Source organism: Thunnus thynnus, chromosome 15 (genome assembly GCF_963924715.1).
Source record: "Thunnus thynnus chromosome 15, fThuThy2.1, whole genome shotgun sequence".
NCBI classification, from domain to species: Eukaryota; Metazoa; Chordata; class Actinopteri; order Scombriformes; family Scombridae; genus Thunnus; species Thunnus thynnus.
The window spans coordinates 24,728,006-24,754,719 of NC_089531.1; the positions used below are offsets into that span (position 1 = coordinate 24,728,006).

A 26,714-nucleotide genomic window follows, 5' to 3' on the forward strand; every position below is an offset into this window, starting at 1 on the left:
GTGAACTTGGTCAACATTACACTTGCTAAACATTATGTTTTCATTGTCATTATGTTAGCATGCTGACATCACAGTATTGCATTGAGCTCATTTCTCAATAAGTATTTGGGTCAATAACCACCAACTCTGATAAGTTTTCAAAGTAAGAAAGTTTTGTGACATCGATGAATATTGGCTTCGGTTCACTGCCGATGCCACTACAGTTAAAGACTGAACTGAGTTAAAGACAGTTAAAGACTGATTTCAAACTTTTACTGAATATCTATCCAAATAAATATCATATTTTCTGTCAAATGAATGTAATGCAATTTGGGACTTACTGCCATAGCCTCAAGTCTGATTTCTTCATACTCAAGGCTTAAGGCTGATGGAGTTTCCAACATAGTGGAACACCATGGTTTTCATTTGTCTTTTAGTATGCGATTAGCCAATTTTCAATTTTCATTCTTGTATTTGTAGTATTGTAATATTAGTATGGAAATATTAGTGTTTTATTGTAAGTAGTAGTATGTAGTGTGTGAGCAGTTGTCCCAGTAGAGGCGGCAGCACTACTACTATTGAATTTTTGTGTTAGATTTAACCACAAAGTTGAATAGGAGTAGCAGTAGATTACTGGAATAAAAGAAGAATTGTACTAGTAGCAGGATTATTAGTGCTAATAGTAGCAGTATTAGTAGTCATAGTAGTAGTAGTAGTGGGGGTTTTCCTCTTTCCTCTGCTCATTCATTACACTCTCCTTGTCCTCACAGACTTTAAGTGCTTGTCCACTGGACATTCACACAGTGAGGGAGGGTTGCTTAGCAGCCATGTCTATCTGCCTGGCTATTGGCTAGTGTTATAGTGACTGAGTGTGGTCAGTTGTGTTGTTTCGTAGTTGAATGCCTTTGCCAAGTGTCTCTACGCTAATGCTAAACTCTTCACACTATTTTCACCCAACAATTTAAAGTGAGTTTAAAGTTGTTGTTTCATTTTGCTTTTACATGCCCACATGAATGTTGTAAGAGCACTTTATATCTGACCCTTACCTGGTCTTTGCAAGGCTTTTACAGTTAAAAGGCCAGTAGCATGATGTTGTGATATAGTACAGGGACCTCTGAGTGAGACTGAGCATACAGCCCCACACTGTGGCAGCTCTGCAAACTGCATGTCTTTAAAATGACCTCTATTGCTGCAGTGTGATTCACTGTTGTAAGCTTTCTCTCTTTCAGCCTCTGTGCACGCAAATGTGATGTTTGGTTTTCCACTGAGCTGAAGCCTGATACAGCGAGGCTCAGAATAGATTTATATTGATCCGTGGTGAACAGCTAGAGAAGGGGCATAGGGAAAAAATGGGTTTAGCCGAACACAGTTTAAACAGGAAACCAAGAAGCTAAGACCCAAAAATGAGGTGTAAAATCTGGATTTTATGATAAAGGTCAGTTGTAAACCTTCAAATAAACCTATGAAGTATTCAGTGTTTCTGGGGTGTCCTATGGTACCAACTTTTTGATGTTCATAAATATTGGCTGAGTCACACCAGAAAAAACAAAACATCAACTCATATGAGAGCTTAAACTGAGTGGTATTTTCCTTTGACAAATAATGTTTTTTCTGCACAAAATGTGTCTGATAGTTTCCATCTCTCATGAGAGGGCATTGTCTAAAAGTGAATGCCCATATTGATCCATAAAGTCAAAGCTCAATCTTCATGAGTCATTTCATTGTGTTCAATTATTTCTCCATCATTGTCCAGCTGAGTAAATGAGAGTCCGCAGATACCAGAGGCAAAATTAATTTCCGCAGTCATTAAATTTCCCTGTGGATTATGACTGTGTGTGTGTGTGTGTGTGTGTGCATGCTTATGTATAAATGTGTGTAGCTATGTAAGTGTGTGTATATGTTTATGTCCGAGTCTCCCTGCCTTGTGGCCTCAGCATGGTTACCATGAGAACAGCATGGTGACATCACTGCAGTAATGTGACATCATTGCTAGACGGTGACTCATAATCTTGGCTCACTCACTGTGTGTGTGTGTGTGTGTGTGTGTGTGTGTGTGGGGTTTGACTGTGTGAAGACGCTATCAGAGGAAACACAGGGACTAGAAGCAAAACGACAACAACAGTCACTCCTGACATCCATGTGTTTTATTCTATGTAACAAAAATAATTACATTGTCTTTGTTCTAAGAGCCTAACAATATTGAAATCAAAAAAACAAAAAAAACCAAACAAAAAAAAAGCAAAATCATAAGACGGGACAAATAGACATTTACATGAATATCATAGAGAAATGTTGAAGAATAGAATTATATTGCACAACCGAGCACAAATGATTCCCTGTCCCAAAAAAACAACAACAAAAAAAAAACAGAATATCCATGTTCATATTCATGTATTCATGTCACCCAGCTCAGTGCATCTGTCCAGAGCTTTCTGAAGACTGACGGCTGATGAACTGCATGATCAACACAGCATCACTTCATGTTCAGCTCAACCTGATACATCCATAGCAATCAAACATTTTAGGTTCCACACGTAACACAATCCTGTCTTTGGCACATAAAATCTACAGAGTAAATGTTAAATTCTGCCTATGTAATTTTGAATTGGATACAGTATAAAGAAAACATCACATGACAAAGCAATCCAAACAACAAAACAAAAACCATTTGTGTCTGGTATCTTGGGGAGCAAAGTCAAAGAGGCTCTTTTGTCTAAGCCGGCGCTAATTAGGATGGACACAATCTAATCAGCAGAGGAGTGTGGAGATCAACACATTGTGGAGCCACTTTGTGAGCCAATCTGTTCTAATCAAACTGTCTTACTGCATACCGCCCAGTATTATGATTAACCAAGCCTATGACAATATTATATTGAGTCAAAACAAGTGGCAACAAAACACATGGGGCTGTAAAATGTGACTGTTTGCACATAATTTACATGATCTCAACTCCCAGTCTTGATCATATCTCTTAGTTTTTCTTAATATAAGAGCAAAATGTCTGCTAGTGAAGTGAGATAACTGTACTGTACAAAAAGACAATTACCCCAAAGCCCCTGTGTGTAGATTTTCTTATGTTTATATGCATCTTTGAAAATACTCTGATTCTGGAGTAAGTTTTTGTTTTGACAAAAATGAGACAATCCCAGTCCAATTCAAAGTTGTTCTGGTGAATGTGTTAGCAAACAATTGCCTATTTACACATCTAGCAGACAAGGTCTTATTTGTGGCCATATGACAAATTTAAGTCCAATACTACTTTTAGCTCTGTTCTGGTCTCCAAACTTTTCTGAGGGAAATTCTTAGCTTGCTATTGTGCCAATATGTTCACCAGCTAGTGGCTAACTTTGTCTGTCTTGTGTTTGGTGCAGAGCAGGTGGTGTTGGTGGGTTCATCAGAGCTCTCTGATTGATAACACCTGCTTGCTGCGGCTGGAAATGGAGCAAGCAGCTCCGTTTCCAGAGTGGAGTTATGGGCCGTAAAACCAAAACAATGCACGAAAAAAGGCTAAAAGCTCTGTAGAGCTGAGGGGGAAAACAGCATTAGGTGATAATGCTCTGTTGTCTCAGTTTGTCAAACAAAGTCATTTGATAAATTATTGTAAAAAAAAAAAAAAAAAGAAAGAAAAAAAACAGTTTTACATATTTTGGTTTATTCCAATAGTTCACTTAATAACATAACAAAACCTGCAGAAAACAGTTTGTTGAAAGTGACCAAGATGTCAAACACATTGAAGGCTTTTGTTTTTACTCCAAGATGCTGTTCTTCCTTAAATTTCGCTTTCACATCTCTATTTCAGCTTTCTGTACATTTATTCCAGTAACTTCAAGATAATATTAGTCATAATATTACTTGATTCAAGAAAATCAATGAAACAAGCTCATTTACTCTAAAAAGTGAACATTTTCTCACACCACTTTCAGATCCTAGCACTTTTTTTTTGAGAAACGTAAGACTGTAAGACTGTAAGACTTTCCTGATCAAGTCATTTGCATCCTATAATGTTGTCAGTTTTGATCTCCAGGCATGTTCATTACAGAAAGAACAAAAGGGAGCTGTACAGTAGTTGAGTTGTTGTGAGGTGTGACATTATGTTTCCATCCACTGGGTGACACTGTGACATAGGACAGCTGTTTTTCTTCTTTCTTTTTTTTTTTTATATAATTTTCATCACTGACACCCTTCTACTCACACCTCAGACTTCCCCTGCCAACAACCTCTCAACATCAACCTCCATTTCAAAAGTCCCCCTCGCTGGCTACTGAGCTGAACTGTCAACTCTGCCATTTTGTGAAAGCTAACCTCTATATGTGAGTATTACTTGTAGAACTGCAACAGTAGGCTACAGCAAACGAAACGACACGTCCCATATTGGAGACAGTACATACCGTATACCAGCGGACCACAAAAGCAAGTGTATGTGTGGGTAATAACACTCAGTGCTTCGGTGTGAGGGTTTACACTCAAATTTTACAAAGTTAAACTAGACTGAGGCATCTCCTGTTACACAAATGATACAAATACAAAACACATGTGAACACTAGCAAAAGTGTCCAGACATACAGCACACACTGACCTTTCACAAGCACTCACACTTATTCAGGCTCCACTCTCTCTCTCTCTCTCGCAAACACACACACACACACATACATACACACACACACACACACTAGCTGTGTCATCATATGAAATTAGGTCTAAGCTAGTGGTACATTTACATTTACATAATATATTTGTTTATATCCATAAATACGATTACAGTCGTATTATAATGTACATACAGTTTTATCGTTACATTATCGCACAAAGGAGGCTCGTTCTGTAGCTTTTAGGGAGGGAGCATGTTCATTGGCTGAGTGAGAAGAAGGATATTAATCTGATTCGCTGACAGGGGAGGAGCCACATGTTTTCTGCTGCTTTGAAGTCAGAAATTGATCTGTTGTGAAAAATGCAATGGTCTGGCTCCATTTGTCAGAATTCCTAATGCAAGTCTTGTGAGATAGAGTAAAAAGTATTTTCCTCACTGAGGTAAATTAACTAAAAGTATGTAGCAACTTATAAACTTATTAAAATGCTAATGAGGTGCTAAATTCTCAAGGACAATAAAGGTGCTTCATTGCCTCCTTTTCTAAATCCTAAATCCTTTTACCTATAGTACACAAGTACATTCTTCACAAAAGAAAGGAGATCTCATTATCCCTTACTCTAAAACATCATACACAGTCAAGGCTTTGCCGCCTGACAGTGCGTGATTATGCAACCTCTTGTACTGTAACTTTAGCCAGATTCTCTTTGCACAGCAGTTATCTTGTAAATTCTCCATCATTTCTTTCCTTGACCTATCAATTTTTACCATCCAGGTCAAGAAAAAGCAGTTTCTGAACATTTCTGAACCAGTCAGATGACTAGGTCTGTCCATTGTTCATTACCTTCTCCTGTACTCATAGTCAGAACATGACTGCAAGCAGAAAAAAAGTATTTTTTCAGTAAACACTGGGTTTATTTGAAACTTTTTTGCAGGCTAATAAAGGCAACATTCAAGACTGACGATGATTACAGTGAAATGGATGAAACTTCCATTAAAATGAATGTTTCGGCATTGTGGTAAAGGCATGTATTCACCTTTTTGCTGAGAGTTGAAGTCTCATATCTGTCAGTTTAATATCAAGCTAGAGCTAGGAGACATTTTGCTTAGCACAAAGACTGGAAACAGCTAGCCTGGTTCTGTCCAAAGGGGGGAAAAATCCACCTACCAGTACCTCTACAGGTCACTAATTAACTTGTTACATCTGGTTTGTTTAATTCGTACAGCTTCCTGTCTTTGTGCTAAGCTAAGCTTACCATAAGTGAATTAACATATTTCCTAAAATGACAAATTATTCCTTTAAACACTGCATGATTATGAAATACCTGTGGCTAATGTTAAATATCTAAATTTGCAATGACATCTTACAAGCAACATTTACCTACATTTAATGAAAACTATAACTGACACAAATGTCAGTGCAATATTTTATGAATTTTGTTCACCGTGATTGTTCATACTGATCTTCAGGAACACACAGAGGTTGTGATTCTAATATAAAAGTTGGGGACTTCTGACTTTTTTACTGTAATGTACAGGTGGGCTTCCACTTGCCAGTTATCTGCTTTCATTCACATTCACCAACAGGTGAGCGCACGTATATGCACACACGCCACCTGGGCTTCCTCTTCAACCTTTTGCTCTTTTTCGCATTGATTTTTAGATCTGAGCTGAGTTCAGCAAAGTTCCTCTCCCTCCACCTATTATCAAAGCGCTTCCTCTCTGACATTTAGGAAGGAAGAAGACAAAAAGGGGCGAGAGCAGGACAGTGGGAGAGGAAGAAGAGCGATGGCTATTTCAGCTTTTCATGTGAAACAACAATGAATCATAGAGGCAGGTTTGGCCTTTCCAAGCAATACCGTTTCTGTCATATGGTCTGTCATTACTGTTCTGAATATCCGCACTCCACACTGTTCTTGTGACTCCTTCTGTTGCTCAAATTGCTGGTCTTTGAGAAGCCAGAACACATTTTATATTATTGTGTATGTTTGCCCTATTTTTGATTTGATTCTGCTTAAATCACATACTACCAAAGCCAAGACTTGAATTGACTTGTGAAACGGCACAATTATAATAACTTTTGGTTAAATTTGGTTAAAATTTCCTTTGAAATTTAAGCTGTTAATTAAATAAATTCCCAGCATATCTAATAGCATAATTTTAGTAACCACTATTTGTTAAAACCATTAGATGTGATCTATTAGAGCAAATTTATTTCATGCAGTAAGTACTAATGGTAAAACTACTTGTTAGTGGTTGCATTAATATCAAGTCATATTGATGATGATCATTAATTACAAAGGTAACATCTCTAATATATTAAAGCCACTATGTGTAGGATTTTAAAAACCATCTTTGGCGCCCCCTGGGGGGAGGAAACATACAGACCAAAGCAATACTGACAGACAGCAATGCAAAACACATAGCCTGCCACTGCCACTCATGCCATTATAAGCATTTGAAAGCTAATATAATCAAATAAAATTATACACACAGTGGCTTTGATTGTGGCCAAGTTGATGTAGTGATTCTAAGCTACTCTTCTTTATCAAATTATTGTCATGTACTATCAGTAATGTGATGCTTTCTGTTGAATTTCCACATTATCTGTTGCTTCAGACTACTGAATGCATGCAAATGTTACTTTATACAATCACTAAGACAGCCATGCAGGGAGCACATTCACCTGCTGGAGAAGATCCAGATTACATTATGTGGAGGACAAGGCTCAGTTCAAACTTAATTACATGTCCTTTTAATAAAACACATGTAATCATTTTGATGAGATATTGATTTTGTTATTGATTTAGTATATGTGGAAAAAGCTTTAGGCGCAGCCTGAAGTCATTGAGCAGCCTCTGTGGTTCAGTATGCTTCACTATGCCGCCGCCTAACACGCTCATCACCTGCCTGCCTCATACCTGGAGAGTAAAGCATGTGGACATCAGGCTGTAATCTATTGGAAATGTTCTGTTTAAGTGCCGTATAACTGGGTGGGGATTTGGCTGAGGATAAACTAATAAGTACAACAGTACATACGCACAAACAAACACATGCAGAGGGGGCAGTGTATTAAATGTGTTTTCCCATTTCCACACACACACATTCTCACATTCATACCCACACAAACTCACACACACACACGTCATGGTATTGTTCATTTACATAATTCTGTCTCATAACATTTGCTTCTCTCTCATCTCTCTAAATGGGCCATGTGGACCACACAGCAGCCCCTTGGTTGGTTTGATGTCATTCCTTTTTTCAAACTATCCCACAGTGCACAGAAAACTACTGCTGGGTTTGTTAAGAAATCGTCTTTCTGTGGTGGAGATATCTAGTGATTGTGCATGTTATATATTTTTTAAGAACCACTGAAATCAGGGATTCCATGTTAACTTACATAAATTGGAAAGAACCTGCTTTGCAATTACCGCTTATTTCAAGATCATGGAGAATGTGAACAAGTCATACTATATTATGCAAATAAGAAAGTTGGGTAAGATACACGTAAGAAGAATGTAAAAGCAATCTAGAAAGATAGCAGATGTTTGTACCCTGCAGGCTTTACAATCTCACATGCTAGGCACAGAGTCTGACAGTGTAAAAGTGCAAGTGACACATCTCATATTTCCTCTGTAAATCCCCACAATTTTTTTTTTTTTTTGGTCTGTGCCAAAGGAGGTGGAGCGATTTCCACTTCTTACACATGATCAGACAGGATTTATAAAGACACCCTGCTACGCTGAGGCAGAAATGCTGCAGGAGTGTACTGTACAGCAGGGCTGCCTGGAAGAAAAGAATGGCATCAATCAGGGGTCCTGTGTGTTCCAAACATGGCTCATTCCCAGTCATCACTGCCTCAAAGAGAAAAAAAGAGACAAAGCTTCTCTACCTCTCTTCTCCTCCTCCTCCTCCTAACAGCATCCCTCCCTTTCTTCCCCTGCCTTTCTTTTCTCTCATCCTCCTCCCTTCTCTAGTTTCAGTTCATCTCTTCCCCCATCCCTCCCCTCCCTCCCTCTGTCTCCACCCACCGCTCTCTACTTCTGCATGTCACACTGCAGCAGTAGGACGATGGAGGGGTCAGACTTGGCGGCCTCTTTAAACTCTTCCAGGGTGATCTCGTCGTTGTGGTCCTTGTCCATCTTGGAGAAGATCTTGTCCACGCGCTGCTGAGGGGTCAGCCCGTCCTCGTTCATACGCATCATGATCACGGTGCCGACCATTTTGTAGATGGCCTGCAGAGGGAAAAAGGAAAAAAAATGTTAGATCTTGTTATAAAAATGTATATTAACATGAATCATTTCTATTTTCACAAGATGACTCCTTGGGCACACGCTGCTCTTTCTGACTCACTGCCGGCTCACAAACACACCTCGATGATCTCCAGCATCTCCATGCGTGTGATCTTGCCATCCCCGTCCAGATCATACATGTTGAAGGCCCAGTTGAGTTTCTGCTCGAAGCTGCCCCTGGAGGTGATGGACAGGGCGCAGATGAACTCCCTGAAGTCGATGGTCCCGTCACCATTCTTGTCAAATGTCCGAAACGCATGCTGGGCGAACTTGGAGGCATCACCATATGGGAAAAACTGGAAGATTAAAACATAAGTTGGCATAAACAATGCATCAGTTGCATCTTGCATCACTTCCTTCTTTGAAATGTTGGTAAACAGAGGACAAAGACCAAGATGGTTGATCATGTCTACATTTGATGACAGCAGTAGCAGTGAATCAATTACCTGCAAAGTACAAAGTGGAATTGTTGTTAATTTCCTGCATTTACTTACTATTTTGTATTATAATTGTATAATTTTATATACATTTTTGCATTTACATTGTGATGTAACATTACATTTTTGTAACTGTATTATTAACTGTTTAGCCCTAATGTTCGGTATTAATTGTGTGAGATTGATTCCCATTTTTAACCCTTTAACGTATACCTCTCTTCTATTTCACAAATTCCTGGTGTCAAAATTATTCTTTTTCTGTTTCTAATGTTTTTCTACATAAGTTTATAGGGTCTCAAAGTATCATAGTTATCATAGCATAGCAATATCAGATAATGTTTTCTTTTTTTGCCTCATTTTTTGTCACTGATTATATGAATTAACACAGACTCGAGGATGAAGAAGCTTCTTTATGTTAATTTTCTGTCACAGTAACATAATGGTGCAGAATTTGTGTCAGTTTCACCGCGAGGAAGAACATTCTGTGATATGGGAAGGCTGTGGTGACAATAACACATAATTATGACAGTGCTAGCTCAGAGGACATCAGCTTGACAGCAAAACAGTGGACTGCTACATGCAGCGCACACAGCCATCTTGCAGTGATCACAACACAGTGACTCATACTTGTGATAACTGTGCTGACTAATGTCTGTTTGGTTAGTACCAGTCAATGAGAAGTAAGTCTGTGTGTGTGTAAAACAATACAATATGTATATAAATATGAAATATGATGGGCTCTGTTGAAAGACATCAATAATTGCTGAAAACATTTTTTGGCATTGAAAAAAAACAAACAGCAAATATGTGTTATCAGATTATCAGTGTCAATACCATGTTCTGAAAAGTTCATAACAATGTTATTTTAATTTGCAGTTTAATCTGTGTTACAAACAGTAACTATTTACGTAGGTGGAACTTTTAAAAGTAAAATAAAAGTTTACAAAGCTCAGTCAGCCTCTCTCTGGACCTGTATGGCCTCTGAATGTTCTGATGGAGTTTCAGGCAGTAACAGAGACGCTGGCTTTATTAGAGGCTTCAACTCCTCTCAGTGCCCTAATAATAGGACTATTAGTCAGCCACAGTAACATAAGCTTTCTACATAACAGCTCAATAATGTTGTGAATGAGTCATTAAAGAGGTAACTTTTTATTTTATGTAACTATGGAAAACTATAGAGTACATTTTCAACTGTATGCAATCCAAGAAATGGAGATGAGAAAGATTATTTTATCCATGTCAGTAGACCCTACTCCTCCTCACTACTGCAAAATCAGTTGCCCACTGCACCTAAAGCTACCATTCGCTTTCTCCTGCCTTTCCTGTGCGCCACCTCACCTTAACATAGAGCTGCTGAAACTCCTCCAGGTTGAGGATGCCTGAGGGACAGTCTTTGAGGAAGCCTTTGTACCACTGCTTGAGCTCCGCCTCGTTGAATTCAGTGTTCTTGGTCAGATCATCCAGGACCTCTGGGGCCAGCTTGCTGTTGTGTTTCCCCATGATACTTCACCTCTCTGGGAGGGGGGGGGGGGGGGGGGGGGGGGGGGGGACAATACAGAGAGAGAGAGAAAGAGAGAGAGAGACAGGGTGAACACTTAGGTGAGGAGGTGCTAGACAAAAAACAGCAGCAGCAGTAATGTCCTTGTGTTGTTGAAATAGCACAGGTCTCTGAGGACTGATGCAAACAAGGAATTACCTGCACATTTAAACACACAGACGCAAGCTGCATTGACTTTGAGTGTCTAAATATACAGTATACTAATGACAGCTACTGTTGTTGTTACAGTAGCTGCTAATGATGATCTAAATTAACAAACAAACAATTCTTCACAATTGTAGTGACATACTTTATCCCAGTAATTACAAACATATTTAGATTTTTTTTTGGTATTGCTGAAGTATTTTAAAAATGTATTTATATTCCATCATCACTAATTATCATCTTAATTTCAAATTTATTTTGGATCCAATTTTTTCCCCAACTACTGCACTTACAATTCAGTAATGATATCTTCTCTGCATCAGATAATAGTAATCTCACAGAAGCAATATTTATTGATCTCACTAAAACATTTAATCTACTGGATCACTGTCCAGTGTCCTCACCTTTTTTTAGATAAGCTACATGCTGTTGGCTTTTCCCATTATACACTGTAACCAACCAGTATACCTTCATAACAGAAAGCAATGTGTTGTTAGCCATGGGTGTAAATCAGATTTGTTAACTCAACAAAAAGGTGTGCCTCAAGGTCCCACTTTAGGACCACTTCTGTTTTCTATTTTATTAATGATCTCTCTTTAATTTCTTCTGATTGTTGTGTTCAATTAAATGCAGATGATACTATTATACATACACCAAAACTTTATTCATCATAAATTTAAGAGGCAAGTGCAAGTGCGTGGAAGAGGACCCGCTCTTTTTGTAAGGTAATGAAAACACAACGATTCTTATTTTCAGGTGATTATACACTATTTAAAACATAATTTATATATCATATTCCATTTCTGCCAAGTCCAATCCACTAGATGTCACTAAATTCTACATACTACACCTTTAATATCAGAAAGAGACTTTGAGAAATTTGACTACAGTTGTAGTCCAATGTGCGACTTATTTTACTGTGATTTATTTTACTGGTAAGGTGAAATAATAATGCCTTAATTCAAACTCACAATAGTGTAGACACAAGTGTAAAATATTTAAACAGATTAAAGCTGTTAAGCAGCACTGAACAAGTGGGATCTCCGAGTTAAATGAGTGGATGAAATGAATAGTTTTACCTTTGTCCATTCATTATAGATAAAATGTCCACACCACAAAAGACTTTTCCATTTCCACGATGACTCATATCATTCTACCTCCATAATCACTATCTATAAGTAAAACCCCTGATAGCATTTGCTGCTATTTTGGCCATAAAATGGGCCATTACCCTGACTGATAAGCCAGTGACCTCACCACACACATATTCACATAGCTGAGGACCACTGCAGTGCCTTCGTGACGCCATCCCTGACTCATAGCCCCGTCTCACAGCTTTCGCACTTTGACACCAGGATACAGCCAACACATCTGAGCCAAGCGGCCACAAATCCTCCTCTGAATTGCAGGGAGAGTGTGGGGACAGTTTAGTGGCTGAAATATCATCCTGTCCAGCTTTATGGCGAGTGAGTCATGTAGAAAGAGCCAACAAAACCTGAAGTCACTGCAAACAGCACAAATATTCTAGACTTTGTATTCCCATGACAAGGGGAAGGCACTGTAGGAGACCCAAGAGCTTAGAGGAAGAGCAATAAAGGATATCAATAGGAGACAGGCCATTCTAGCATTAACTTGCTTTGAAAAGGTCACCAGTGATCTTATCAAGTTGAAACACGAAAATGAATGTTTTCCCTTCTCAGAGAAGAGAAAGGGCACTGTTCAGGAAGAAAATGAAAAGAAATGTGCTTGTAAGATAGAAAAAAAATAAAAGCAACTACTATCAAAGTGTCAATGCTTTAACTCTCAGCGGGTCAGCTGGATGTTCATCTGTTCACTGCAGTCCTGTTACAACACAATTCAAACATATTTAACTTCTTTCAGTTGCTGCCGGAAAATAGCGTTAGCATGTTTATAATAGAACCCAGCATGTGTCAGCCATAAAAGACCAATTGTACGTGTTTCATTTCCACAAAAGTGTATTTGTGCGGCAACACAAATGAATCCATTCAGAAGTGACTCAGGGTTTTTGAGGTTAGAATGGCGTCTCGTGCTTTGAGTGGCACACCACAATTTTTCGAAACCTTTTAAAGGTGAACCTAACGCATTATTCAGACAAACAAGCAATTGTCTTGGCACAGGCACAAATACGTGCTTAGGCACATGCACACACAGTCTCACAAGGTTAACTGCTACATGATGGATGCAGACAGATGCTAAGAACAACAGTGTGGAGAACGAGCACATAAGGGGAGTCTTGTTGTGGCAGCAACACCTCTAGCGCCATTTCCCCCTGAGGGGGAGAAGGTCAGTTTGGAGAGACCACCATTAAACAGAGATTTTAGACTCATAAATCTCCCCTCTCTTTCATTTGCCCATTCTTAAATCCATATGTCTCAAAGCACTGCACTGCAAGCAGACATTTAGAGTGAGAGTTTAACTAATCTCTGAATTATTGACAGTGTCAACTCATGGAGCTCTGTAAATCCCTGACTCTATCAACTAACACTCCACAAACACATCAACTTGTGCCACAAACATTGAGTTTACCTCCGCTTCTACCCTCCTGGACACACACACATAAACACAAACTCCACAGAGTTGTAACGTTTCCTGCCTCCGACTGAGGCAGATGAGATTTTATCCCTCTGTTAGGGAAGCAAATCTAGCAGATAATGGAGTTTCCTGTGGAAGACAGTCAGAGGCGCAACTAGCCAAGCGAGCAAACACATCAGAAACTTATCCCATCTAAAGGAATCAAAATAAACACCCCTCACCCCAGCAAGATGGGCAACCTGTAGGTTAATTGTAATGGTTCCCGGGTCGGATGCTGTCTTCCAGTCAGGTGCTCAGGTCTCTGCCAGCACGTTTTACTGAGGCAGAAATCTGTTGTAATATTCAGATGTTGGAGGTAATCTGTAGATAACCTCCAACCTCCTTGCTGTTTCTTTTCTCTTTCTCTCTCTCTAAGATGTCTTTCAGAGCTAATAAGTCAAATCTCTGTGGAATAAATGAGATGGTTTCAATACCGTAATACAGATGAACCAGCTTCTATGCAATTTTCTCATTTTGGTTTCCTTTGAGAAAGGTGATGCTTATCTGAGTGTATGCACATGTGCATTTATGTGCTCATGTATGTGAACAGATGTCAACTTCCTGCACCTAAGCCAGAAAAATAGTGATAGAAAAGTGTGTGGATGTGATCGTCGCAGCTGTACAGCTTGTTGCCAGTCAACTTACAACAGAAATAGCAACTCTAAAACTGCACTAATCAATATTTCTTATTAACAATTGATAAATTGACCATGTGTAATGTGAAGGGAGTCGCTCATATGCGCAAACATACAGAGAATTACCTGAATCTGCAGTTCTCATCAGCATCCAGCACCAACCACAGACAGGCAATGTTAGAAACTGGTTTGAATATAGTGTATTGCTCTGTGTTTGACGATTGTGTAAAAAGGCAACTTTTTGCTAACAAATTAGCCACTTTACACAAGGATAATCTATCAGTGTTGTGTTTTAAGCTTGTTTCACAGCCCCATGTCAAATCAATAAGTGCCGCTTTAAATTGCATTTCTTAAATTGTCATAAAAAATGTGAACTGCTCCTAGCAACCGCTCTGACTTATGTCACTTGCTACTGATTTGTTAGTGCAAAACAAAACAACATGACCCCTTCTCCCAGACAGAAATTAGCCAACATGAGCATGATGTGAGGCTGAATAAATGAAGATCTCTAGAGATAGTGATGAGTTTGGAATGAAGAGAAGAAGAATTTGGTTAGCAGGACAAGAAAATGGACAAAGAAAATAGTTCCACCTTCAGAAACTCAGAAAAGGAGGCCACGGTGTCACTCACATGGTTTCACACACACACACACCATTCAAACAACAAATACAAATATCAGTTGTGGCTTCCAGAAACCCTTAACAGCCTAACAAAGATCCCAAGAGGCACCCATTTATGTGCTGTAATCCCAGCGCATTTAAAATCACTCCCTCTGGTGCTAATATGAATAGCTTTATTCCCAAAATGCTGCAATTTCTCCCAAATTTACAGCCGTGAACACCTGCTCTGAACATCACGCCAAAGGGATCAATTGGTCTGACAGTGGCAACATGCTGTTGCTGTGCACGATGACGTCTTTGACAGTCCGTTCACGTCAACACACGATGGAGGCCTCAGCACACGCATTCAGACACACACACAAACATGCTGGCTTCAACCAGCATATTAGTCCTATCACAAACAGGCTGTCTCTGACATTCTTACACATATAGACACTTATACACTGAGATGAAAATGATTTTTTTTTTTAAAAGAGGAGGAAGCAGCAGGACAAGGTGAACAAGCTGTGTGTAGAAGAAAATAAAGAAGAATAAAAGAGGGAGGATGACTCAATCTGGATTCACACGTCTGAAGGGGAAGACAAACAGACAGGGAGTGAAAAGGCGATGAAGATGGAAGGATGAGGAAAGATGGGAGGTGGCGGGCAGATAAGGAGATCTTGTAGAAAAATTGCCCCAACAGGCGTTCAATAGAGAAAGACGTGTATCTTACCAAGTCTGAAGGGGCCTTAATGCATGTTCATTCCAGCTGTCAGACTGATAGTAAACACAAAGTCTAATCTGAGTTGTGGATGCGTGGGAGACTGTGTGGATGTGCGTGTGTGTGTGTTTGCCAACCCAGCTTGATCTAGCTGATTGAATAAGCTAATTAAACATGTTTGCATGCCAGAGTCAGCTGTAATAAAGCTTACATTTTGATGGCCGATTTCACAAACTCACGGCACTTGTTATTAGGCTGATGGATGGCATGGGTGTTACACATCAAAGGCAGTGGTTCTAATGACAGGATCTGAGGACCAACAAATACCAATTTGATTTCACTCTTATTTTACTCTCTTCAAGCTGGCACAATGCATGACATGTACACTACTTCATCACAGCAACAAGGTGAGAAATGAAACCACTTGTTTGTTCTTTAAAGGCCCTCAAAACAATAATTTATCAATCAACCTCTTACTATGATTGATGGTTCCTACATTCCTACATTCATTAGTTCACATTAGGGATTTCTTTACTGCTTTTTTTTCTGTGCTCCTCTCACTGGTTTTAGTGGGCGGGGCTCTGTTGGAAAAAGGCGATGTGGTGCACGTACTCCAGTGCACTAATCAGGATTCAGCAATCTGATGACGCTTAATGTGGGTTGCTGGTCCCTATCAATCAAAACAAACAGTCTTGACGAAGCAGATTGGCTAAGAGTTTGATAGTTAAACTCATGATGAATAAAAGGATGTAGTTTTAACTTTTATTTAGTCATGAATATTGAATGTTATGGAAAAGTACATATAGGTCCTTTAAATTGTGTCACATTCAGTATATATTCTTTGGTAATACTGTGAAATGTTTTCTGCTGATCATGGACACTGCTGATGGTGGTGACAGCTGTGCTGTTGTTATATTCATACTCACAGAAAAGTAAAAAATAAATAGTTGAAGACTAAATCAAAGGTAAGAGAAACATTTATTAACACATTTATGAATCAATTAATTACTGGTCATTTATTTGCAAAAATGCAAAACATTTGCTGATTCTGGCTTCTCAAGTGTGAAGATTTGTGATACTTCTATATTTTTGTCATAAATTACATCTAGAAATGAATAAAGAGAGAAATGAGATGCAAGAGACTAAACGGCCTGCATTAATTACCACATTATTGAGTGATCTTCTGTACCAACTGCTTTAAAGTTTGGCTCCTTCACATACATAAGACATTGTACTGGTGTACTCCCCCAACTTTACTGGAAGCATACTCAAACTAATATTTAAACAGATAATTCAAAGGACATTATAATATGATAAAACTGTAAAACAATATAGTTATGTAACACAATCAGTGAATTCAGGATAGACATATCCTGTACCATATTTCTGGCATAAAAATACATTGTTCCTTTATGGAGAGCTACTGTGAAAGGAGGAAAATGAGGTCTGAAAGCAGTGGGCTTCCACTGTCATTATTATGAGGCTCAGGAACTCTGGCTTGAACTGAACGTAGCCTGAAGGGGAAAATGTGTTGGTGTCCCCGTGACTGAAAATGATAAGCTGGCAAAAGCTGTAATTGAGTTGGAAAGAGCGCAAAAATGGGAAGCTGGGCCACCCATACAGTAGTCATTTCCTGTGTGCGTGCGTGTGTGTGTGCGTGAGTGTGTGTTGTGTGTTTGCAGTGGCAATAACCTTTGTGAGAGTGGAAAAAGTACAATGGACTGTAGCAGCAATAGGGGAACAATCAATAGGATACCAGTCCAATACCAGCCCTCTCCATGAACTACAATGTGAAGTGTGTGTGTGTGTGTGTGTTTGTGTGTTAGATAGGGAAAGAACAGAGTATAAGAAGGTAGAGTTAATCTGATGAAAGGTATGAATGATAAACCAAACCCTGAATGGTCTCCATGGCAGCTCACCAAACCATCAAAAGTGAAATAGAACAATACATCGTCTTGACAACAGTTGCCCGGCACACTGCCAAAAAGCAATAGGGAAGGGGATGACGCTTTTAGCCAATCGAAACAGTCCCTCTGCCAACTGGGCCTGACCAATTGGCTGACTGATATATGAGCTTGGTGTCTGGGTTTTATTGGAAATCTAAATATCGGCTAGTGTCTCTCTCATCCTACACGATGCCATGTTTTTGATGAGATATTTATTGTTGAATTTAACAGTAGACTATTACACTTGTTGCCTGTTAGAAACCTGCAATTTAATTCAATTGTAATGCAATTTCCACAAGCACAAGCATGCTTAATGTTATTGCTTTATTGCTTTATTGCTTTATTGCGTTATTTTATAGCTGGAATATTTAACTATTAGACTTGTTCAATAAAAGGTCTCAGTGGTCGCAATTATTTAAAACCAATTACCGCAGCCTTGAGAGGATGCTGTCTCATTCTAATAGTCAGTGTAATAGTGCACGACCGGAAAGACATGATTTGATTCGTAAACGATTCTTGATACAAGATCTAGGGGAATTTTGTACTGAACAATTCACTCATGTTTTTAGTCCATGAAATGCAACATGAAACCGACAGAAGGAAAAAACAGAAAGAAAAAAGTTGAGTTAGCAGTAATTTGGAAGCATGTTTGCAGTCTTCTGCATGTATCAGAAAAAAGAAATTAAAGTGTAATTTAATGATCAGCACCACTGGCTAAATGTCTATTGCAAAGCATTAGCTCTGTGGAAAAAAAAGACAGTGCTCTGCCGTGCTGTTACTGTAAGAGCCTTTCTGCAGCAACACTAGTCTCAGGGAACACCATCACTGTTCACAACGCTGTAGAGGTCTTGAATTATTGTCCTTTTTCCATTATTAAGATTTATTAAAGGTTATTAAATCCAAACTGCGCTCCACCGCTTGTCTTTTTGGAAGAATAACTTGCCCTTTTCTTTCTGTAGTCTATCAGCTCTCACACACAGTCAGCACTAAAGGTAAATTATATTAATATTAAATAAATATGTTTCGATTAAGCCATCATCATCAGGTACTTTGTTCCTTTGTTGAAAAAATTGATTTTTGGAATCTGTGAACAGATTCACAGTCTTAGAATATAAGAATCAAAATGTTTATGTGAACAGGTTTTTTTCCTATTCATGCTGTTATGGACTTGAGAATTGACTTGGCCCAAAAGACTTCAACAGTTCTGTCTAATGCTGCACATCATGAGCAGTGCTACCAGAAAAACATTATAATATTAGTATCATGATATCAATTTCAACCATAACACCTAGCAGTAAGTTGGTAGTAACAGTTCTAATTGAGTAGTAGAAGCCTATTAACAGAAACAGTATTAGCAGTATTGATCATGATCTGAATGCTCAAATTCTTTGACAAGGACAAAATGTAATTTATCAAAGCTTCAATCCAAAAATGTCAGTATATATACAGTGAAAGCCGAGTTAATACGAGGATGGTTATGTACATACTTACTCTACTGAGTTCTTACAGTACATGTTGGTGCTGAGGTGTTGATTCCTATCAGGGTGATCTCCATATTATTCTAATCTACATAAATCTCTCCAGTGACTGGAACAGAAAGGATGCATCGCTATAGAAACGCAGCTCACCTCGGTGCAGTTCAAACTCTAATTTAAGACCAGGCAGCATGTCGAGCCCGGGGAGAAACACGGGGGACAAACTGTGTGTGTATGTGCCCTTAGGAGCTAAATTTTATCTCCCATATCTCCAAAACATGATTTATTCACCTCAGTATTCGTTAATTGCCACAATTGTTACACATTTACTGAAGTCTGGCTGACTCATGTCTGAGTGCTGCTCTAATTGTCAGCTATTGTTTCCGTTTGCGCCCTATCAAACCTGCACAGCCTTGTACAATGTGGCTAATAATATTCCAGTGACACCTTTAAACGCAGGCAGAAGGGGAAAGATGCCAGCATGAGCACATACACACACACGCTCATATGTACAAACACACAAAAAACACACCTTCCTATATTACATAAGCCCTGGTGGAGAGTTGTTTGGTTGTAAGGCTCAGGTGTTTCAGCACCACACAAAAACAGTTTCAAGAACAAATATACCCATGTCCCGTAAACGCACGCGCACACACACACACACACACAAATGTATGGTGTTGAAAGGAGTGTAAGGGAACAAGGGGAAGCAGAGCATGGGATTAATGCCTGCAGCACTTAGCCTTGTTCCTGTACTGAAAGCTATCCTCTCATCACCATCCTTTGTTGACATGAACATAATGTGTTCTGAAACAAAGACTTGTGGCAGGTACTAATATGTTAAATGAATCATTTATAATTCCAACATTAACACCACCATATGTTTGCAATAGTGTCTGTAATACATAAAAAATATGCATGATGCTGTGTATGAAATATGTGTACAAAGCACTATTTAATAAACTGTACTCTAGACAAACTACATGTTATATGTGCATTAAGTGGATGAATGTTAATAGAACTGTAGCACTTGGTGGATTACAGCTTTTTGAAATTACAGACCCTTCAAGCATTATTTTCATATTCAAAAACTCACATTTTTGGTGTCTACAGCCTTGAGTTGGGACTGTTTTGCTAGTCTTGGCTGTGTATCTTGTTTTGGATTTGGTTTTAACACTGATTTGACAGATATTGGCCCTGACTTAATTGGATTTCAACTTATCTGATTAAAAAAATGGTAATTTCAAATTTCTCAGCATAACACTGGCAGGAATGGATCAGCACAGAAATGTGACACTATTTAACACTTTTCAACTGCTGCAGCTGACTTCTCATGCAATGGATGCCTACGGTTTACAGACGCGTATGTTGTGATGGTTTAGGTCGTAATGAACAAAGGTGTTTGTGCCAAATGCAATGGAGAAAAAAACTGGAGGCACATGATATTTTCAAAGAATGAAAATATGAAAAAACTAGGGCTGCTACTAACGATTATTTTAATTATCATTTAATCTGTTGATTATTTTCTTGATTCATTGATTAGTTTTTTGGTCCATAAAATGTCAGAAGATGGTGAAAAATGTCCATCACTGTTTCTCAAAGCCCCAGTGTGACGTCCTCATATGTCTAGTTTTATCCCGACCAACAGTCCACAACCCAAAGATATTCAGTCATAAACAAATCAAAAGAAACACACATAGAACAAAAGACAAAATTGGCCCCCATACATACAGCATACAGACAAGCCTGAGGATGAGCGCTGAGCTCAAAACACTGCTTAATGTTTAAAAAGGCAATTGTTTGCTACCACGTAAGTCATACAAGTTTGTTTTGGAGTCTTTCTATCTCCTAGTCAATAATCACTTAATGCACTTAAAGGACCAGTGTATACGATTTAGGGGGATCTATTGCCAGAAATATTAGCAGAAATGGAATATAATATTCATAAGTATGTTTTAATTAGTATATAATAACCTAGAAATAAGAATCGTTTTTTTGTTACCTGAGAATGAGCCCTTTATATTTACATGTGGAGCGGGTCCTCTTCCACGGAGCCTGCCATGTTGCACCACCACGTTTCTACAGTAGCCCAGAATGGACAAACCAAACACTGGTTCTAGAGAGGGCCTTTCGCATTTTTCGCAGGTTTCGTGGCCACTATAGGTTCTCCTACATGCTTGGGAGGGGAGGGTGAGGGGAGGGGTATTCAGTTGGTTGTAATCTGCAATCTCACTGCTGCCACTAAATCCTACACACTGCACCTTCAAAAGGAAAAAAAATACGTTATTGCACAAAATGATAAAGTTCCAACTTTTTTGTACCATCACACAGAACAAACTGCTTCACTCATGTGAAAAAGTGGCAAAAATTACACCAGATTTAGAACCATTTCAAACCTGTTAAATACCTATACTAAGCACAGCTTGTTGCAACTAGTCAATCTTTACTCGAAAGCTTGTGCTGTGAAGCACGGGTTGAGTTTCCATTACCAGCATACAGACAATGGAAACATGGTCATCTACAGGCACGTGCTTTTTGACAACTGTTGCTTGGTACAGGCTACGGTCCTATTCCAATGGGTTGATATGCACCTACTGGTAGGTGAAACAGGCCTTTTCTAATCCATATCTATAAGGCTGATGACAACTGATAACGCCCATTCAATCAAGTGATAACATGCAAAATAGGTGGGTAAACAAGGAAACTCCAGTATACAAATAAATATCTGAATTACTGTAAAAATGAAATACTGCAAATTATCTACATCCCTTGTTCCATTTGCTCTGCCTCAATCTCTCTGTATCATACATTCATCCCATTCTCTGGAAAGAACACTTATCCTACGCAGGGGAAGCTGGAGCCTATCCCAGAATGCACTGGGTGAGATGCAGGGTACACCGGTTAGGTGTGATAGACTTATAAGTTGCAAGTCTATCACATGGCTGACACATATAGTATAGACCGACCAACACGGTCACACTTACATTCACACCTATGGACAATTTTACAGTCACTGGTTCACCTAACTTGCACGTCTTTGGAGTGTAGGAGGAAACTGAAGCCCATGACCTTCCTGCTGTGAGGTGACAGTGCTAACCACTAAACCACTGTATTGTAAAGGGGAAAAAAAGGATTTGGCTTGAGAGGTTTCTCCTATAAAACTGGCCTATATGAGACAGAATAAATACCAAAATAACACTTTTTTCCCTAGTTCTAAGTTCTGAGATCAGTACCCACCCACAGCTGTTAGTGTGTGTTACCTCCTCATTGTACTAAAATTGTATCCATCAAGACACTCTGTCAATGGCGTCTACTGATAACTGTGGGTGTTCATTAGTTATCCACCAGTGATGCCAAACTCCTTCACTCAACATTCCTTTGTTGCTGCTCTACCACTCTCAAAGCTCCACACACACACACACACACACACCTTTATATTCCAACATGTCTCCCTGTGAAATAAAGCATGTGACAGGAATGGATGAATCAATCAGCAAAGAGAGACACACATGCAGCCGCTCATGCGAGCCGCCCCTCTTGCAAACAGAAATACACACACACACACACGCGCGCGCGCGTGGGCACACGCTCACAATGAGCCAGTGATGCGTGAGACAGATGTATAGTACACCTGGCCACAGGCTTAAGACAAAATGGAAGTGATACAAAGGGAGAGATAGAAAAGTGTGCGCTGGTTGTCGCTCTCATAGCATCATTCGTCTATTCCTGCTAACAGAAAAAAAAAAAGGAAAAAAGAAGAAACCGGAAAAATAAACAACACACACGCACACACACACACACATGCACAGAGACAGACAGGAAATTGTAGCCCAACACGCTGTTCCAAGCTGATATTATTGTACTCAACAGAATATGGATCAATAGGTCTTTCCAGAGCAGAGGAAGTAACTATAATCATGTGCTCTCCCATCCACTGATCTGTCAGTGAGCTGTTATGTGTAACTACAGTGTCTTTCCACCACCTATTGTAAATAACAGGGATACACTCGCATCATTGCAGAGACCAAGCTATCAACTTATTGCACCCTTAGGAAATAACCTGTTGCTGATCCTGCGAGTGAAATATCTGCAGGTGCCTTGTGTGGATTGTTGGCTTCAGGCGCGAACTCAAAATGGGGAAAATGACAATCTGTAGCAGCTCTTAATCTAAACAATAGACAGCACAGTCCAGCAGTTTTGTAAATGCTGCTAAGATTTATTGGAAATAATACAATGGCAATGGCAGAGTGTGTTCATATAAAAGCTTAGTTACTTTTCTCAATAAGAAAACACTAAAACATTTCAGTGAAAGCGCAGTCTTCTTTATTTACAGTTATCATTCAACAGAGCACTAGAGCTGACAATCAGGGATGATTATGCGGTCTACGCTCTCAACACTTAAGAGGCACAATCCCTGATTCAAGTGTAAACGAAGCGTCTCTCCACCACCAAAATTCAAAGCACAGGATTGAAACATTACATCGCTCCCAAACAGACTGACAGGTTTTTAATATATGGACTCAAACTATGAGATAATGACAACAGAAAGTCTCAGTTAAGAATGTTTTGATGCTGTAAAAGGTTTACTTACATCAGTATTTTTAGGTTAACCCCAACTACATACAGTATGTGACGACTCCTGAAAACAACTGTTCAAAGGTATTACAATAGAATATATTAAAATAGCAGAAGATACTATATTGTGATGGTTTCGGGGATATTTTGGAAGAGCGGGTGGTACTAAATGCTACTTATTGACAGTGTAATAATAGTTCCTTTGTGTGATGTTCAGCACCACTTGAAACACTTTTTCCTTTTTCTTTCTCATCTCATTAATACTTGATGCTTTAGCAATACTGTCTTTGTTGCATTCATGCCAATAAACCGTACTGAATTGAAAATCGAATTGAAATTGACAGGCTGACTCTTGAGAAGTACACACTCAGAGAGTAAAAGTGGGTTGCAGTAGCAGTGAAGCAACAACTCTAAACTTTTGTGGATTTATGCTTGATAAAAAGGCAAAAACTATGGATGACAAAGCAGCTCATCATACTGCTACAATTCTATTTGATCGATAACAGGAACACAAAACACAGACTTGGCTTCGAAAAGATAAAAAAAAAAGAGTGACACAATACCCAATGTTTACCCCTCGGCTCAGAGAGCCTCCATGGACTAAAGAGCTGCTCCTGTTCAGTTAAAGCCTGGCAGCCAAAGGGCTACAGAGCCAAACCGAGCCGTCATCAGCTTGTCTGTCATGGATGTGCCCATCATACGTGTGCGTTTGAATTTGCGAGTTTAGTGTATGTTTTTACAGAACACTGCTATGCTGCTTTGTACCGTATATGAACACAATCAATGAACAGTATATCACATATAGACCCAGCAAGGCATACAAGTACATTACTCTGACGCAATAACTCATCTGATACAACCCCTTTGATGCACAGTCGCATGAAGGCCACCAATAATGTGCTCGCCCACAGCACACATGCAGCACATTTCAAAGCTGGTCCTATTGATTGTGCAGGTCCTGGTGTCATCCACAGAGGACTGGATTATGCAGATGGAACTAAACCACTTGTCCAGGCTGCAGTCTGTATTCTTCTGTCCGTCTCTCCTTCTCTCTTTACTCACACAGGTCAACTTGAAATGACTTTGAAGGTAAAACAGTGAGAGTTGCAGCTATAGGTTTCTTTTGCAAACTCTTCATCTATATGCACTTGTGAGGCCACTCAGAGCTTTCAACTGTATTTGCTTTCAAGATACAGACGTTTGTGTGTTTTGTAATAAACATGCACAAATATCCACATTTCTTCGGTTGACTTTGCATGCTCAAATAACGCTGATTTGTTCTCTGCATGTGCAAGAGACAGAGTTGTAATTTCATTGGTGCGACACATAGGTAGTCTCATTGTGTTCAACCGTTAATTGCTCCCAGAGCATGAAGGACATTCTAGCACTGGCTTCCCCCGGCTGCATTTTCAGATCCATGCGGAAGCAAACAGTTAACGCCTGCTTAATCCATCCAAGATGTTCAGAGCATTCACTGAAAATGACTCACCAAATGTAACACATACCAGCACAACACAAGCAGGATTATGTTTACTGACACCATGGCAGATACATGGTCACCAATGTGCCTCTTTTCTTTAAACAGGGAACCATGGTACCAGTTTCAATTGCCTCTACAGCCCCAAGTGTCCTTGAGCAAGACCCCACCTGCTCGGTATAAGTGAAACCTTGCGTTGCCTCATTTGTACAGGTGTAACACACTATTACTGACAGGGTTAAAGGTTCAGTTCCCTCTTCTTGGTGCAACACCTTGGATAACAGACTAGTGAAATAATGTCCCTGGCTTTCACTCTCATTACTTATTGCTTCAGTTAGTTATGAATTAAAGATAAGTGAGGAAATATTTGACACACTGTGACAAACACTTGTACACATTAACATTATGGTGAAAGAGTCCATTTGCAAATAAAACAAAGCTCTCCTCCACCTACCTTGTAATGTTTGGTAGAAGAATGAGCTCCTTTCAGCTATAAAACAGAAGCTTCTTCTTTGCTTTCCAGCTATTCTCACGGCTGTGTTTTGGTCCAAAACAGTTCCTCCCTCATGTAAAATAACCTTCGCGTTAACTCACCTCTCTCTGGAAGAAGATGAATGAACCGCTGCGTCTCCCTTGCCAACACATTTGCATAAAGACCGCCCCCCTCGCGCGACGATTAGCCAGGATGCTGTTGAAAGGTGGACCCTCTTCATCTGATTCGACGGAGCCGCTTGTCAATAAAAAGCTCCAGCTCTGAACGCGCGCGCCTGTGCCCTCGCGTCCTCTGTGGCGCCGCCGTCCGCGCGCGCTGGAGAGAGACAGCGGGAGAGTGGGAGAGAGAGAGAGAGAGAGCGCGAGGGCGTCAGTGTAGTAAAAAGCTAAATAGGAAAATAACAACCGCAGTAAAAACTGAACAATACATATAATAATTGACAAATGTAAGATCTTTTTTTCTCGGTGCCATCGACCTTCCGCCTTCAAATTCATCTGATTTATATGTAAGATAGTTTGATAGTCTCCTGGAGATGTTATGACTTCAGTCTTTTGCTTATTTACATGCCAGAACTAGCTTATTTAACAGAACTAAACTGATTTAATTGACTTTTAACTTTTACAGAGAGATAGTTTTGTGTAAGAGCTCTGAACTATAAAGAGCATTACTGGATAAACCTTCTAGAGGGTCTTGGGGCTCCCTTACACATTTCAAATAGGCTACATTTCGAATATGAATCATATAACAATAAAACTGAGATAATGAGGATCTTAAAACTTGATCAGCTACAGAATGGTTAAGGTCAGAGACTTTTTATGGCAAATAACCTCCAATCAAAGAGAGTTGCTTAGGGAGGGGTTCTTCGATGTTGTTCAGCCATCCAACAAGCACTTTGATTGGGACATACAGTACAGTACATACATACAGTGCTCACTACTTCCTGCATTGACACTGAATGTTGGCAGTGGATGTAATTCATTAAGTGTGGGATCCTCCAATATGAATGTAATTCCTAGGATACAGTGATGCATTAATTTTTGCTGTAGTGATGAATATTTGTTGTTAACATCATACTGACTTTTTCTGATGTGTAGGCTACTTGGTTCCAGTGCGTTGATTTATCTGATTCTGGATTATCAAAAGAGAGTGTGAAAAATATATTACATGGATGAACAAATACACTGTTGCATGAATGCTGATTGC

The 26,714-nt window shown here is 39.4% G+C and overlaps 1 protein-coding gene across 2 annotated transcripts; it reads right to left on the reverse strand.

The window, feature by feature from the left end:
- Positions 1-2,108: 2,108 nt before the first annotated feature.
- Positions 2,109-25,693, reverse strand: LOC137197958 (hippocalcin-like protein 4). Of its 2 annotated transcripts, none has more exons than XM_067611506.1 (4): positions 25,613-25,693; positions 10,635-10,810; positions 8,940-9,155; positions 2,109-8,802 (listed from the first exon to the last, which is right to left on the reverse strand). In XM_067611506.1, exons 2-4 carry the CDS (start codon positions 10,794-10,796, stop codon positions 8,605-8,607), a joined length of 576 nt encoding a protein of 191 aa, XP_067467607.1. In that variant the 5' UTR covers positions 10,797-10,810; positions 25,613-25,693; the 3' UTR covers positions 2,109-8,604. The 2 variants fall into 2 exon arrangements, with proteins under 2 accessions (XP_067467607.1, XP_067467606.1); XM_067611505.1 differs by having other exon boundaries at positions 25,473-25,661.
- Positions 25,694-26,714: the final 1,021 nt, after the last annotated feature.

Bases quoted from the DNA above. Each gene is read 5' to 3' on its own strand.
- LOC137197958 (XM_067611506.1), bottom strand. From the start codon at position 10,796: ATGGGGAAACACAACAGCAAGCTGGCCCCAGAGGTCCTGGATGATCTG. The intron at 9,156-10,634 runs GTGAGGTGGCGC...TTAATCTTCCAG, and splicing joins TTCAGCAGCTCTATGTTAAG to TTTTTCCCATATGGTGATGC. The intron at 8,803-8,939 runs GTGTGTTTGTGA...TTCCCTCTGCAG, and splicing joins AGATGCTGGAGATCATCGAG to GCCATCTACAAAATGGTCGG.